The 15383-nt window shown below is 38.0% G+C and overlaps 1 protein-coding gene across 2 annotated transcripts in view; it reads left to right on the top strand.

Moving 5' to 3' along the window:
- PIBF1 (progesterone immunomodulatory binding factor 1) overlaps positions 1-15383 on the top strand; it is a 130912-nt gene that overhangs the window by 23115 nt on the left and 92414 nt on the right. For both annotated transcript variants that reach the window (XM_064440748.1, XM_064440749.1), the window contains exons 7-10: positions 7-115; positions 4580-4761; positions 7710-7835; positions 13409-13507. In XM_064440748.1, the coding sequence (XP_064296818.1) occupies positions 7-115; positions 4580-4761; positions 7710-7835; positions 13409-13507 (516 nt within the window). The remainder of the gene's footprint in view (positions 1-6; positions 116-4579; positions 4762-7709; positions 7836-13408; positions 13508-15383) is intronic.

Raw genomic sequence — 15383 nt, 5'->3', positions numbered from 1 at the left:
TAACAGTGAACGTGATGTATTTGAACATGAATTGTCAGATCTCAGAAGAAAATATGAAATATTAGAGGTGTCACACAAAGCACAAGCTAAAGAAAGAAATGACTTATCAAAAGAGGTAAACATGAAGTTCTTATTTCAATAATTGTCTGTTTCTTCACCGCAAGAATTTGGTTCTTTGTCTAATCAAGTCTGTCAGGATCACCTGTAGGTTTATGGAATAATTTAGATTAGAATGGTCCTTGGGAGACCACCTGGTCCAATCCTCCCATGCAGTGCAGAGCCAACTTAGGTCAGGTTGATTAGGGCTTTGTCAAGGTTTGAGTATCTCCAAGGATGGAGATTCCATAGCCTTTCTGGACAATTTGTTCCAGTGTTTTTGAAAAAGTTTTTTGTAAAATCTAATCAGAGTTGTTGCAGCTTTTTTCTGCTGCCTCTTGTCTGGTCACTACGCAGTTCCAAGAGTCTGGCTCTTTCTATGTGTTTCAGTTGGATAGGTGAAGATAAAAATAAGGCTTTTCCCATCCAGATTTCTCTTCTGAAGGCTGAAAAACCCCCACCATTTCTCACAACTCCTTGTACGTCATGTGCGACAGTCCATGACCATCTTGGTAGAGGTCTTTTGGTCTTGGTCCAGTATGTCTTTATGCGGAACTCAGAATGGGATGTGACACACCAAATAGAGTCTCAGAAGTACTGATCACAGGATAATATTTCTCCAACCTATTGTTTGCATTGTTGCTAATACAGCCTAGTAAGTACTTGGCCTTTGCTGTCGGGAATGCTTCTGGCTCATGTGGTCAACTAATATTTCTCTATCCAATCCATATTTTGCCAATTTTCCTGTAGAGGTGTTATGAGGGGTGACTGTAAGCCATGCAAAAGTCCAAGTAAGTGATGTGGACAGCTGGCCCCTCATCCATAGAGCCAACTTTCTTGTCAGGTTTGCTAGGCACAGTTTAGCCTAGGTAAATCCATACTAGTTGTTTCCAGTCACCTTTTCCTCCGTATGCATGGGTATGGCTTCCAGGAGGATTTGCTTCATAATCTTTGCAGGGACTGAGGTTAGATTTACCAGCCCACAGTTTCCTCGGTCCTCCTCCTTGAAGGTGGATTCTGGTCATCATAGCAAGTGAGAAGGGTTTCTGATCTTTCAGACAGCTGGCCAACCTCACAGCAATGTTGACTATCTCCCTCAACATTTGTCAAGTGCTTTCCATTTTTCCCTAGGCATTATGTACATGCTGTTGTCCTAGGTCTCTAGCTTAGTCTTCCTTTGCTTCAGCCTTTCAAACTCTGCGAATAAGCTCAGGAACCTGGGAGGCCCAAGGGCAAAATTTAGCAGTGAAGGCTGGATGCTGTGAGTAAGTTCTATCCCTCAAAAGGTGCAGAACTAGTTAAACTTACTTTAGCTTTTCCTGATCAATAGTGACAGTAGGGCACAGCTACTGTACGGCTTATGTTTTGTTGTGTATGATTTTTCTAGACATCACTAGAATATGTAGTTTTTCTTTGTGACTCTAATAAAATAATGGTTCAGTTGCCCAAAGTTTCCTTCGCATTGCCTTTACAGAAGTTAGTTCTGTGTCACGAATAGAGAGACTGCTGTTCTGGACATCATCTTTCTGTGATTCTGCCTATTTACAAGAGGGATTCTGGTGCTGCTTCCATTTTGGGCAGGACTATCAACTAGGGTCGATGGGCTGTTTTTCCCTCACGTGTCTCTGTTAGACTTTGAAAGTCTTTCTGCTGGGGAAATGAATAAATGCCTCTTCAGGCTCAGAGGGGTTCTCATCTTTTTAGGGTTCCACTGAGTTCTGATCCAGTTAGGTCAGTCACTTTGCTCAGATCTCAGTCATTGCCATTCAGGTAGCACTAGTGTTTCACAGAGGAATGTGTTTCTGCCACTCCAAAGACATTCGAAGAGCCAGAGGCCTGTCAGGTGAAGAGAAATGTCCCTTGCTGCTTCTGTTTATTAATTCATTCATCCAGGAGTCACAAATTGTTTTCAGCGATGGCTCCCATACTGAATATGATAACTTGTGGGTCAGGGGGCTCAGAAACATGTAGGCACTGTTTCCAAGTCCACTGCCTTGATCTATAGGACATCTGATGGTTTATATCAGTGCAAGCTTCCATTACTCAGTATCCATTTTCACTATTTCTGCATCTGAGTTGTTTATAGGGAGGATTGCTTCATTGAACTGCCAGGATTAATTATTCATCTTAAGTAAGCAAGTTAGAATAGCCAAAACTATTGGAATCACTAAGGGATTTTCCTCTTCATCGGATGTAGGTGTAACTTTGCAACAGCTTTTCAGGAGGGAAAAGTGGTTTTTACTGAATCTCAAGAAAGAAACTTTTCAGTTTATAATATCATTGACTAATTATCAGGTGGTTTGTAGTTCAGTGCAACTTCAATGCAAAAATCAGACTGTTTTTAAGCTCTGCTTCTGTATAGAAATCTTTCTAGGAAACATCAAAAGGAATAGAGAAAAAACTGATTGTTCTGAATTAATTTGTGAATTTATTTTTTAATGTGGTGTGAAAGTGGCACTGCATGAGAAGGTTGCTCTTGAATTCTCTACTGGTCCAGTCAAGAGTCACATGGAGGATCTTTGTGTGTTAACACTTTGGCAGCTGAATAAATGAGACAAATTACACCTGAGAGACTTCAGGGGAGACTGTTCCTTAGTGTCTCTGTATAACAGTGTTACAGATAAAATAGTGACTATAACTACCACTTTAAAGATAGTATTCTGCCTAATTTTACAGGTAGCCACAGAGATACTCTGAAACACTAGGAAAAAAACTGAATTTCTAATAGAAAATATCTTTTATATCTCCTCTTTTGTATCAGTCTGAAGGCTGTTTATTCATTGTAAGAGGACATCAAAATGCAGGTTTGTTCTCAGCATGTAACAATGGCCAAAAAAGTATTGTCATGTACATCAAGTTTGTATGTATGCATCATACATGCTGCGGTGTAGCAGGAACAGTGGCTTTTTTTCATTAACTTTATGCTAAATTAATCTGAGAGTGACTAAAAGTAGCACTATTTTAAACTAAAATACTGCTTCACACTGTGTAATTACTTGAATCTCCTAGAAGGTCTGGTGGGTTTTGTGTATGTTGATACAGTATCACAAGTTCTGGATTGGAAGAGGGTACAATTTTAAGTGCTTACACAGTATTTATTCCAGGGGAGGAGGAGTTGGAGGGGTAGCAACTCCTAGATTTCTCTCTTCATGTAGTAATCCACGATGTCTGTGTTCACTGTGGGTATACTTATAACCTGTTACTTGGAGAGAGGGGACAGGTTTTTTTGTTAAGTAAAACAAAGTGTAGGACAGGCATTTATAACTCACCCTCTGTGGTGCTCAGCAAGTGGGCAGATGGAAACATGGAAACATGCCTCTAAGAGCTTTTTTTTTTGGGGGGGGGGGGGGGGTGTACAAATTTTCAGCTGTTTAACTAATTGCTTCATGTCTTTGACTTGAGTACCTCCCTTACATAACCTTTAGTCCTTTTATGCTTCAGGAAGGGTGAGTTCTATCTAAAACAGGTACATGATGTCTTTATAGCTTTGGGGGACATACTTCTGATAAGTTATTCATTTATATTCTTTGAACTTTATATTCTTTGAATTTATAAATTCTTTGAATATAAATTTGAATTTGAATTTGAATATAAATTTGAATTTATAAATTCTTTTGAATTTATATTCTTTGAACTTTGAACATGTGGCATCCTCAGGAGCTTAAACGGCAAAATTATTTAAGGTGATAAAACTGCATTTTGCTATCATGAGTTAGGAGTTGGGCCATTCTGCACCGGTGCCATTATGCTCTGTGACTGTTCTCTGACAATGTTGACCTCGAATGGATAGATGCTACTCTCTTCCACACCACTTTCTTCTTGATGATCAGATGACTGATCTGGTGATTGGGAAGGCTGTTAGAAAGACTCACAAGATATTCATGTTTCTACTTTGGCATTAATTCAGCCTTGTGTAGCAACACCATGCTAAATTAAAGTCAAAACAAGGCATGCATAACCCTCTTTGCCCTTGGTGCTGGCCTGGAACATTACTTCGTCCATGACAATCATGATATACTTCAGCCCCAGAACTAGCAGTTTTACCACTTCTTTACAGAGCAGTTATCACCCTGGTGCCCTGCAACTTTTCAGTTCTGTTTCTGAGAATGTTGTAGCCAGTATGATGACAGGTTGGCACCAAGACTCAGCATCAGTATTTTTGATGTTGTACTATTCAGTACTAATGCTATTCAAATACTTCAGTACTCTTTGGATACTGAGGTAGATTAAGGGGGCACCTTACCTCTTTTCCCAGTGCCAGCTACTAGAAATAAATAATGAAAACTCACAAAATTAACAATTTATTAAAGTCTTTTTTTCAGCATAAAGCTTTACCAACTTACGTTAAACATAAGTGTAAATAGAGTTTCTTCATTCAGGTGATTTTGCAAAAGAGTTAAAATGAAATCACAAATATGTGTACATAAGTTAAATATTTATCTTGAAGTTCATGTTGAAGTTTTGTTTTTAATGCCTTTTATAGCTGGCAACCATACAACAATCCCTCAACTTGTTGCAAAAAGATAAAGATTATCTTAATCGCCAGAACATGGAGCTTAGTGTTCGCTGTGCGCATGAAGAAGATCGTCTTGAAAGACTTCAGATTCAGCTAGAGGATGCAAAAAAAGCTAGAGAAGAAATGTATGAAAAATATGTTGCATCCAGGTAAGTTATTGTATGTTCACTTGTATAAGTAGACAAGTTATTTAATTGTTTTCCCTTGTTTCTTGCACAAATCTTGCTTTATTAAAAAAATCTTAACTTGCAGAAAGCTAGTCCATATTTGTGTAACTAGAAATAGAACACTTCTGTTGGGACTTAATGTGTATCAGGATTTTTCATTTTTAAACCTTTTGATATAAGACCATAGCAGTGAAGATGTTAGTATTGAAAGTTTATGGCAACTCTTCTCTTAGGTGTATATAGAAATTTATGGACGTAACTGCAATTAATTACAAAAGGGAGAAAAACTCGTTAAAGTGCATGTGTTACATATATCCCCCCATCCCAAATGATTTTGTTAAAAACAGGAGTGTCTGATAGACAATCTAAATTATTATTGCAGATTAAAATATATTTAATTTCCACAGAGGTTTAAAATGGGACATAGTATGTCTCATATCAGCTATTAGAGCTACCAGTCTTTCATATCTCAAATTTGAATTGGTATAGATATGTGTGTGTATGGGAGGTCAAACAGGAAACACTACACTATTCAGCTGCATTTCTTGCTACATATGTAACGCTATACTACAAAATTCAAAACCACATTTTGATTTTCCTTATTCAGAATTCAAGGTTATCCAATTCATGTTATTTCCCTACGTCTAGATGCCAAAAAATACCATTTCCATGTGTATATATCCCAATTAATTAATAAACATAAAACTTATTTTGATTAGTGGTGTCCTTAACCCACCTGTGGTTTGGATGAATGAGCTTAGAGTATGAAGTAGGTTCAGCTTCTCTTCAGCTGCTTCCTTCTGTTGAGTCATGAGGATGAAACTGCAAACAGCATCTATGAATCTTGTGCCCCTGTTTAACTAAGATGAAGTGTGCTAATATGACTCTCCTGTAATGCAACTAAAAGACAAATTGTTATCTAAATGGAAATAGAAGAGCACTCTACTGAAATGATCAGCTATGGGCTTCCAGCCTGTACTGCTTGTCAGAAGTATTTTTAATAGTATTTTTCCTTTCAATGCAGTCACTTAAATTATTTTTTTTTCATTTGTTTTACATGTGTATATCTCAGAACTATGTTCACCTGGAACTTCTGCATTTTAAATAATTTTTTAAGACTTGCTTTTAAATGGGGTTTTAAAATATCATGTAGGTCTGAGCAGTCTTCCTCTAGAAATGTGCATGTAAGCACTGACTCTTGCAGCTAGATTTCTATTTCTAGAAAACCACTGTGAAATTCTTATCCTGTAATAGTCATGTAAAGGCACTTTTACAGAGCTGTTTCCATTTGAGGAACCTAGAGAGAGATGTATGTAGCTTGCCTCTACCACAGTTTGGGATACTGTGCAAGCCTGCTTCGCTGTCCTCTGGAATATCAGAGGTCTCTCTCTCTTGCATTTTGATACCAACTAAAGAGAAATTCTGAGAGTCTTACTTTGCCCTTAGAGATCTTGATACTGTCACTGGGATTCTGTACTGTTACCAAATCTCTCTTGACATTATTGGTATTGGTGAGTTTCTTCATGATGCTAATTTTCGTAAGACAGATATTAACTGTAATGAACAATGCAGGTATGCCTGCTCTCTAGAGATCATTACTGTCTTTTGCAGGGACAATATAGCATTGCAGAGAAGACAGTGTATTGTACTGAGCAGCATGTGTAAGACTGCACTGCAGCTTGGGCAGCCTAGGTTGTATTCAAGGATCTGTGCTGGTTAACTTTGAATAAGTCATTTCATATTTCTAAAAATGTAATGTAAAATGTAAAAATATTAATGTAAGATTTCTTTTGTAAAATGGGGTAATAGTATCCTTCTGTAAAGTGCTTTAAAACCTGCACATGATCTGCAATATTGCAGAACCTATCCCTTCTTTACATTTTCCTGCACACGTGTACCCACTTTGTGTGCATCTTCTGAGGCTGCATCCCGAAGTGGGGGTTCCTGTCTATTCAGCAGTGTAAATCATCCATCTCTCAGGTCAAATATCTACAGTGTTCGGTTTCTTACAGAGAGCTCTACAGAATCCTGTTTAGTTGTTAGATAAATTAGAGAGGTATAAAAGTAGAGCAGGAGGAAACTGTACCAACAAATGGATATTCTACAGTCCTCAGTGCTACCTGGAGGTGACATCAGTTTGGGCAATAAGCTTCTATTTGCTACCTTTTGAAGGATTTTAAGCTTTTTAATGTTCACATCTGGATCTCTTTTGATTGCTGTAGTTCAGGAATGAAGACGATGCAAAAAAAAGATGTCAATATTACTTGAAATGAAATTCTTTTGTCCTGCAATCTTCTGATATCTTTGCCTAAAAACTTAAATATGTATTTTAATTAGTTTATATGTCAAATTGACGGGATAAATTCCCAAGTCTTCGGGTTTTTTGGCTTCACAAATCTCTATAGCATGGAATCTTTGAAGTTCCCTGTGATGCTTTTCCCCCATATGAGGTGCAAACAATACAACAAAGTCTTGTAGTAACATGGCAGTATGTAAGTTAGCAAGTTAATCAATCTTTACCCAGTGATGAAGAAACTAGAAAACTTTGGGGAGTGAGGAATTAACTTTTTTTAAGTGGTTGATTAATATAAACGCTCATATAGAGGCTGACAAAGAATTTCTGGAAGAATGTGAAGCATAATATTGTGTGATTAATCAATGGCAAATTACTTTAAGAAATGAAAGAGTGTGCAGAAAGCTCTTATTTATTCCTAATTAAATATTATTTATTCCTGATTGATTTTCATTCAGTTTGCATAACAACATAGGCTAATATGTATTTCAAGCAATTTGGGAGGAAGATGAGTAAGAATTAAAAAGTATAATCAAGAAGTGCTCGGTTGTACTTCTATAGCTGTACCTGAAGTTTTGATATTTTGGGCAGTGCAATTAATTTTAAATTCCCATGTTGTGTATTTGTTTATTTACAGAGACCACTATAAAACAGAATATGAAAAGAGACTGCATGAAGAGTTGGAACAAATAAGGTTGAAAACAAATCAAGAAATTGAGCAATTAAGAAGCACTTCAAAAGAGATGTATGAACGTGAAAACAGGTAGATAAGATGCAGGGAATCACGTAATTAGGGCAAAAATTACCAAGTACTATTTTGTGCTTGGGTATAATCCTAGTTACTGGCTCCTTGAGAGACAGTCAAAATGTGAGAATTTAAGTTCAGTTATAAAACTAATGAGAATCTTGTAGAAACTAAAATGAAATTATACTTGTGCAGTAAATATATGGTAGTATATTTATTATTAAATGATGGACATCCAACACTGTCAGTGAAAAGTATTCATGCTGTATGGCCAATCTTGAAACTCTGCCAGGAAACCAGAAGAGAAGGTGTTGATAGTAAAGTAGAAGTAAAGCAGAAAGGATGAGGGAAACCAATATGACTTATGCCTTTCTAAAATAAATCTGTTTGAGATTGTTTACAGCATTATGATTCACAAAAGCGTTGATTTCCTGTAAATTATTATAAATTCTCTTTTGAAGAAGGTCTTAGTCCTGCAAAGACCTGCAATATTAAATTTTGTATGTGTGTCGTCTTGTTGAATTCCATGGAGTTACATGCAGAGTTAGGCACATACATAAGCCTTTAGGGATCTAAAGATTTGGACTTTTGGCACTGGATTTCTTTTTTAGTTTGTTTTTTGCCCTGTTTATTCCTTTAAAACGTGAGAAGCGCTTAATAATTCATTATAACTTCATGGTAGATATCCTGAAAGTGTCTTGTGAAGAAGGAAATGACTGTAGTAAAAGTTATTTGTGGCATCAGCATCTGTTCCTCTAATAGGTAGTTTTGTTACTGCTCAGAAGACTGAAAAAAGAACATGATTCCCGCTATCTTCCAGTCAGCTGGAAGGTTCTAATTAAAAAAAACTACATCACTGTGTGGTTTATCAAGTGTAAGTAAAATATATACACACATATATATCCACACCATTTCCTGTATGCAAATCTATTCTGAATTATGAAGTATGAATTTAAACTTCCACTGTTGATGGAGATTTGACAAGGGTCTTGTATATCATCGAGAAAGCTACTGAAAGATATGTAATTTGTATCTGGAACCAATTTACAGAAGTTTTGCTCATCATTTTGAAATAATTATTTCTGAAATGTAATTACCTTAGATTTTACTTCATATTTTGCAAGAATGATTTTTAGTGTATCGCCTTTCTATAAAATACAAAAAATTCCACCATAAAGCAGTGCTTCCCAGTCTGAGGTGCCCCTCAATGGCGAGACAAATGGAACCCCAGATTGTGAGCAAAGCAGTTTGCAGTGAAGTTTTGTGATATGATGAGATGCTGATTGTGACTGAAAATAAAGCTAAGATGCTAATTTCATCTTCAGGCTCAAAGCATGGAATGCTGAGCTAATCTAATATTCTTATTCCTTACTGCTTTTGCCAAGCCTGGTGGACCTGATATTTACCCTGAATTTATTGGCACTTATTTTACACTTTGAGTCAGTAGGTCAAGAAGCTAAAATGGGCGGGGGACACCAATAAAAAGGTGGTGTTCATTCTTAATTTATTTGGGATCAGTTTCACCTCTTTGGTTGTAGTGAGCGTTGGATATGTTTGCATTAGCAAGCATGAGTGAATTCACAGAATGTCTGCATGAGGTTTGACTTTGGATTAGCTGTAGTCCTTTCCCATAGATCAAACACAGCTGGTGGTTTTGAGCATGTTAGATGCTCTTACTGAGCACATCTTCTGAGTTGGTTCAATCTGACTGGAATCCAATTTGTGCACTCTAGAGTAGTTTAGGGATGTGAAATGAAGTGCAATAAATAGCAGTTGCTAAGAGGTTTATTTCAAAGCTAATATAGATACCCTTGTGCTGCTTCTTCCCCTTACCTGCCCTCATGCCACCTGTTTGGTTTTTTCCCCCCATATCTGTTCATGAATCTGTAGGTAGTATTTCTGTCCCATTTTAGAAGCATGCTTTCACTTGTATCACAGATGTGCCAGATAGCTGGTAGTCCATATGGCCTGTATGTGCAGCCATCAGACAGGTGCTTTAGAATCATAGAATCGTTAAGGTTGGAAAAGACCCTTAAGGTCATTGAGTCCAACCGCTAACCTATCACTGCCAAGTCCACCACTAAACCATATCCTCAAGCACCACATCTACCCTTCTTTTAAATACGTCCAGGGATGGAGACTCAACCACCTCCCTGGGCAGCCTGTTCCAATGTTTGACAAGCCTTTCGGTGAAGAAGTTTCTCTTAATGTCCAACCTAAACTTCCCCTGGCACAGCTTGAGGCCATTTCCTTTTGTCCTTTTGTGCTTGTTACCAGGGAGAAGAGACCAACCCTGACCTTGCTACAACCTCCTTTCAGGTAGTTGTAGACAGCAATAAGGTCTCCCCTCAGCCTCCTCTTCTCCAGACTAAACAACCCCAGCTCCCTCAGCTGCTCCTCATAAGACTTGTTCTCTAGACCCTCCATCAACTTCATTGCCCTTTTTTGGACAAGCTCCAGCAACTCAGTGTCCTTCTTGTAGTGAGGGGCCCAAAACTGCACACAGTACTCGAGGTGCAGCCTCACCAGTGCGAGGTGCGGCCTCACCAGTGCCGAGTACAGGGGCACTATCACCTCCCTGCTCCTGCTGGCCACACTATTCCTGATACAAGCCAGGATGCCATTGGCCTTCTTGGCCACCTGGGCACACTGCAGGCTCATGTTCAGCTGTCTATCAACCAGCACCCCCAGGTCCTTTTACTCTGGGCAGCTCTCCAGCCACTCCTCCCCAAGCCTGTAGCGTTGCATGGGGTTGTTGTGACCCAAGTGCAGGACCTGGCATTTAGCCTTGTTGAATCTCATACCGTTGGCTCTGGCACAATGATCCAGCCTGTCCAGGTCCCTCTGTAGGGCCTTCCTGCCCTCCAGCAGATTGACACTTCCACCCAGCTTGGTGTCATCTGCAAACTTACTGAGGGTGCACTCAATCCCCTCATCCAGATCATCCATGAAGATATCGAACAGAACCAGCCCCAACACTGAGCCCTGGGGAACACCACTAATGACTGGTTGCCAACTGGATTTGACTCCATTCACTACCACTCTCTGGGCTTGGCCATCCAGCCAGTTTTTAACCCAGCGCAGAGTGCACTTGTCCAAGCCGTGAGCAGCCAGCTTCTCCAGGAGAATGCTGTGGGAGACAGTGTCAAAGGCCTTACTAAAGTCCAAGTAGACAACATCGACAGCCTTCCCCTCATCCACTAAGCGGGTCACCTTATCATAGAAGGAGACCAGATTAGTGAAGCAGGACCTCCCTTTCATAAACCCATGCTGGCTGAGCCCAATCCCCTGGTTGTCCCGCATGTGCTGCATAATGGTATTCAAGATGATCTGCTCCAGGACCTTTCCTAGCACCGATGTCAAGCTGACAGGCCTGTAGTTCCCTGGATCCTCCTTCCGACCCTTCTTGTAGAGGGTCGTCACATTTGCTAGTTTCCAGTCATCTGGCACCTCCCTGGTTGACCAGGACTGCTGATAAATGATGGACATTGGCTTGGCAAGCTCCTCTGCCAGCTCCCTCAGTATTCTTAGGCGGATCCCATCCGGCCCCATGGACTTGTGAACATCCAGATGAAGGAGCAGGTCGGTGACTACCACCTTTTCAACAACTGGGACTTCAGTCTGCATACTACCTCCATTTCCCAGCACAGGGGCCTGTCAACCCAGAGGATGAAAACTTGGCACTATTGCTAGTGCGTTTCCTAGGTCTGTTGAAAGTATTTCAGCAGAAGTTACATCACATCTGTGATTGTCATTTTGTAGGTTGAGTTAGTACCTCACTTGTAATTTCTGAAATTGCATTTTCAGTTGATTAGCTACTCAGTTAAGCTACTCAGTGATTGACAAAATGAGTCACTGTATGTCTCCTACCATTTAATTTTTATCCTCCTTCTGTTTCTCTGATCTTAAGGATACAACATCACACTCCTACTCTGAGACATAGTATGCTTGATCTTAATGCTGTTAACAAAATTAATTACCATGTTCTTACATTTTGGTATGAGTCAGTTTTAAAGAATCTGCTCTCAAGATCAGATTTAATCAGAATTTAATCGGTAAATTCTGTAGCCCAGTAAGTCAATTTTTAAATAAAATTTTATTATCTTTTTCTCATAGCCAGGTAACTGCTACATAATTCTGATGTTGATTCTTCGTAAGTAACTATTTCCTATTCATACAAATTACCATTTGTACCATTGATAATATTTCCTTAGTCTAGAAAATAGTCTTTCATCCAAAAATTATATACCTTTAATGTGGCTAAAATGACCTAGGATAACTTTTGCATGGGCTTGGTAATTTTCCAATTACGTCTATATATTGACTTTTTTTCTTTTCTTCAAAATTCACCTGACACTATAATATCACTTTGCTTTAAGTCAAAAAGTTCCTGTGAGGGAGTGGGGAAGAAACAACTTCAGTGGGAAGAGCTTGGTTGCATCTACATTAACAGTTTAGTTTGGATGAAGAACATAGTTTTGAAGTGAAACCCCTTAGTCATTGCTGCTTGCCATGTTTTTGCTTGCCTCACAGTTTGTGCTTGAATTTGTGGTATTGTGCTCACGTTTATAGCACATGAACAGGATTCCTTTCAGATGAAACAAAATCAAAAGGAGTCTCTAAGATCATCTAATATATTCCAGATGCTAATGGGTGTTCAGGTCACAGGAGCAAACCATAACTAGCCTGAAGTAAAATCTTCAAAAATGGTCATAACGTAGGTGTCTGGTCCTCAACAACCACTGTTTGCTCTGCAAATTGGCTGTTCCTCTGTTGCACTCAATAATGAAGATACAGTTTATAAGCATTATCTAAGCAGTACTTCCTCTTAGTACAGTTTATTGCAATGGTATGTTACAGGCAGACTACAGATAAACAGATTATTAATACCTATATAATTTTTATTACAAATGCTATACATATTATTCTTTGTATACTATTTTCATTTGTCAGTGAAATAACAATGAGATAGTTTGCAAGTCTTGACTGATTCTTTGTTAAAAAAATGGAAGGAGTATAGATGGATTGCAAAAAATGTGTTTTTGTTATTTTATGGTTCTGTGCAGATCAGAAATGGTGCCAGCAATAGAAGCCAGAAGGAGACACTGATAATATGCAATAATCTATATATTGGACTAACTAGCCAATTAGTTGTATGTGGAAGTAGGATTTCTATGCCTAGCTAATCTCTTCCTGCTCTATCATAAAAGCAGTGAATCATCTCAGCTAGGAGGACAGCATTCCCCTAGTTATTAGTGAAGAACCAAGCAAAATTATCGGAATTTGTGTAATTCCTACCAAAAAAAGTAATTTACAGTTCTAGTATATTAGAATTATTATAATATTTCTACATATCAGTAGGTGGTTTGATCCTTGTTTTTAGAATTTCAGAACTGGAAACTTTGCTGGTGTATATGAAAGTAATCTGAAGTAAACCCTCTGTAATGAATTGGCATATAGATAGACAGAACCCTCTGTCAATGAGAATTGAAAAAGGTTATATTGAAGTTAAGATCAGTTAGTAGTAATTCATGAAGCAAAACAGTCTTTTTTCCTACCAGAATCTTAACAGAATAACTTGTTTCCTTCAGAAATTTGAGAGAAGCAAGAGATAATGCTGTTGCTGAAAAAGAAAGAGCAGTTATTGCTGAAAAGGATGCTTTAAGAAAATATGATCAACTCTTGCAACAGTAAGTATATTTTAAAATGCATATAAAAAGAATCTAAAGGTATAACTATATTAATACCTAAGGAGTTTTAGGAAGGAGGAATGACTGCTTTAGCTTTCTGCTTATAAAGAATAAATTGAATTACAAACATTTTGTTTAAATGAAGTTACAGATTTAATTCTAGTAGTAAATTTTTTTCCATTACCAGTGCAGTAACAGTATGAAAGTTTGATTCTTCTCCTTTGCAATCCTGTAAAGACAAGCACACATAATTATGCATTTCATAGCAAGAATGTGGATTTCATACTGTACAGTAGCAGTGGTCACACTGTTGGATTTTTTCATTAGTTGAAAGTAGAAAATTATCTTGTGTGATTACTTCAATTAGTAGTTTTCATAAAGTGTGGATAGAGAGCAGTAGTCTTGAACAGTTATGCTTGCTACGTGCTTCTTTACTTATTGCTGTCTTCTTAGTCTTTCATATTCCATGTATAAAATATAGCATCTCTACAAATGTACAATTCTATTCATATGGAGAAAGAAACTATGACTGATTTTCTGTCTGTTTACAAGCAGTCTTACTATCCTGCTCTGTAGCACCTTGTCTTCACTTTTTGTAAATTCAGAACATTTGCTATGGTAAATTACGAGGTAATTTAAAACTATGGACAGTAATCAAAGCTGCTCTGAGTAAGTCTGTCCTGTGACCTTAATTTTGGACTTGATCAATTGTTTAATCCACATCTTTTTTCTAAAATGAAAAGGTCAGTTAATTAACCAACTGTGCCACCTAGTCATCCACTCAAAGAAAGTACTTGATGTGAACTGTTTTTACTGGATTTGTTTTTAATTAAAAGTAGTAGTCTGTTAAAATGTTGTTAGCTTCAGCATAGGCCCAAAATAAAGTTTTCAATTTGTATGTATAACTCCTAAATGGCTATATTACTGAAGAAATAGCATTGCCCCAGCATAGCCACAAAGGACTAGAAAAAATATCAGTGCTAACTAGTGGTGTGAAACAGTAGGTGTAATTATAGAGTAAATGAGATGGGTCAGAGGACTTGATATTCACACTGAGTTTCAGGGGTTTGACTTCAGGTAAATTCTAGTTCGGGCTGAATGGGTCTAAGGGTGCTGAATGCCTTTTAGTTGTGCGTAGTAGGTGTTCTTGGATTCTCAGAAAGGAATTCAGTTAGCAAACTCCGAGACAATGGCGCCACAATGCAAATTAAGGTGTGGAAATCAAAGCTGGTAAAGTGGGGACAACCAGGAAACTTGGTTCAAAACTGATCTCCTGAGTCAAAATGCTAATGTGAGCCATCTATGTGTTTCTTTCTGATGAGACTCCTGCCTTTTGCTGTGGTAAGACTTATTATGATGTGGGGAGTTCATAGTTGACTGGAAGCTCTCTGGAAAGTAGGTGTGGCGTATGGTAATTTGAGGATGCACACTTCCTTGTTTTTAATGAAAATTATCACCTATATAATTCTCACAGTATTTATTTTTAAACTTAAGAACCATAGAGAAAATACTTCTCTATTCTGCTGTGTTGCCACTCATATAATGTGTCCGTTTTTTCATATTGTTGCTTTTCTGAGGAGGGAAGTTCCCTTGCAATCAGAAACATAGGAAGAAGATTTTTTAAATGCAAGCTTTAGAGGGGGGAAAAAGGAAGTTAGTAACATGTCATTTGTTGTCATCTTGTTTGATACACTTATACTTCTGTCCTGTAGCTTTTTCTAGTGATAAACTCTCCAATTAAGTAAAACTCCTTTCTTCAATTTGAATCAGTTGATTAATACTGGGTTTTGGAGTTCAAAGTAGATCATTCCTCAGAAGATGATGCTATTCAGAGAAAAAGGTTTGCTTCAGAAAGTGGAAACCCCATACTTCCCTT

Source organism: Phalacrocorax carbo, chromosome 1 (assembly GCF_963921805.1).
Source record: "Phalacrocorax carbo chromosome 1, bPhaCar2.1, whole genome shotgun sequence".
NCBI classification, from domain to species: Eukaryota; Metazoa; Chordata; class Aves; order Suliformes; family Phalacrocoracidae; genus Phalacrocorax; species Phalacrocorax carbo.
The sequence above is the reverse complement of the archived record's forward strand: the minus strand, read 5'-3'. Positions and strand labels throughout refer to the sequence as shown.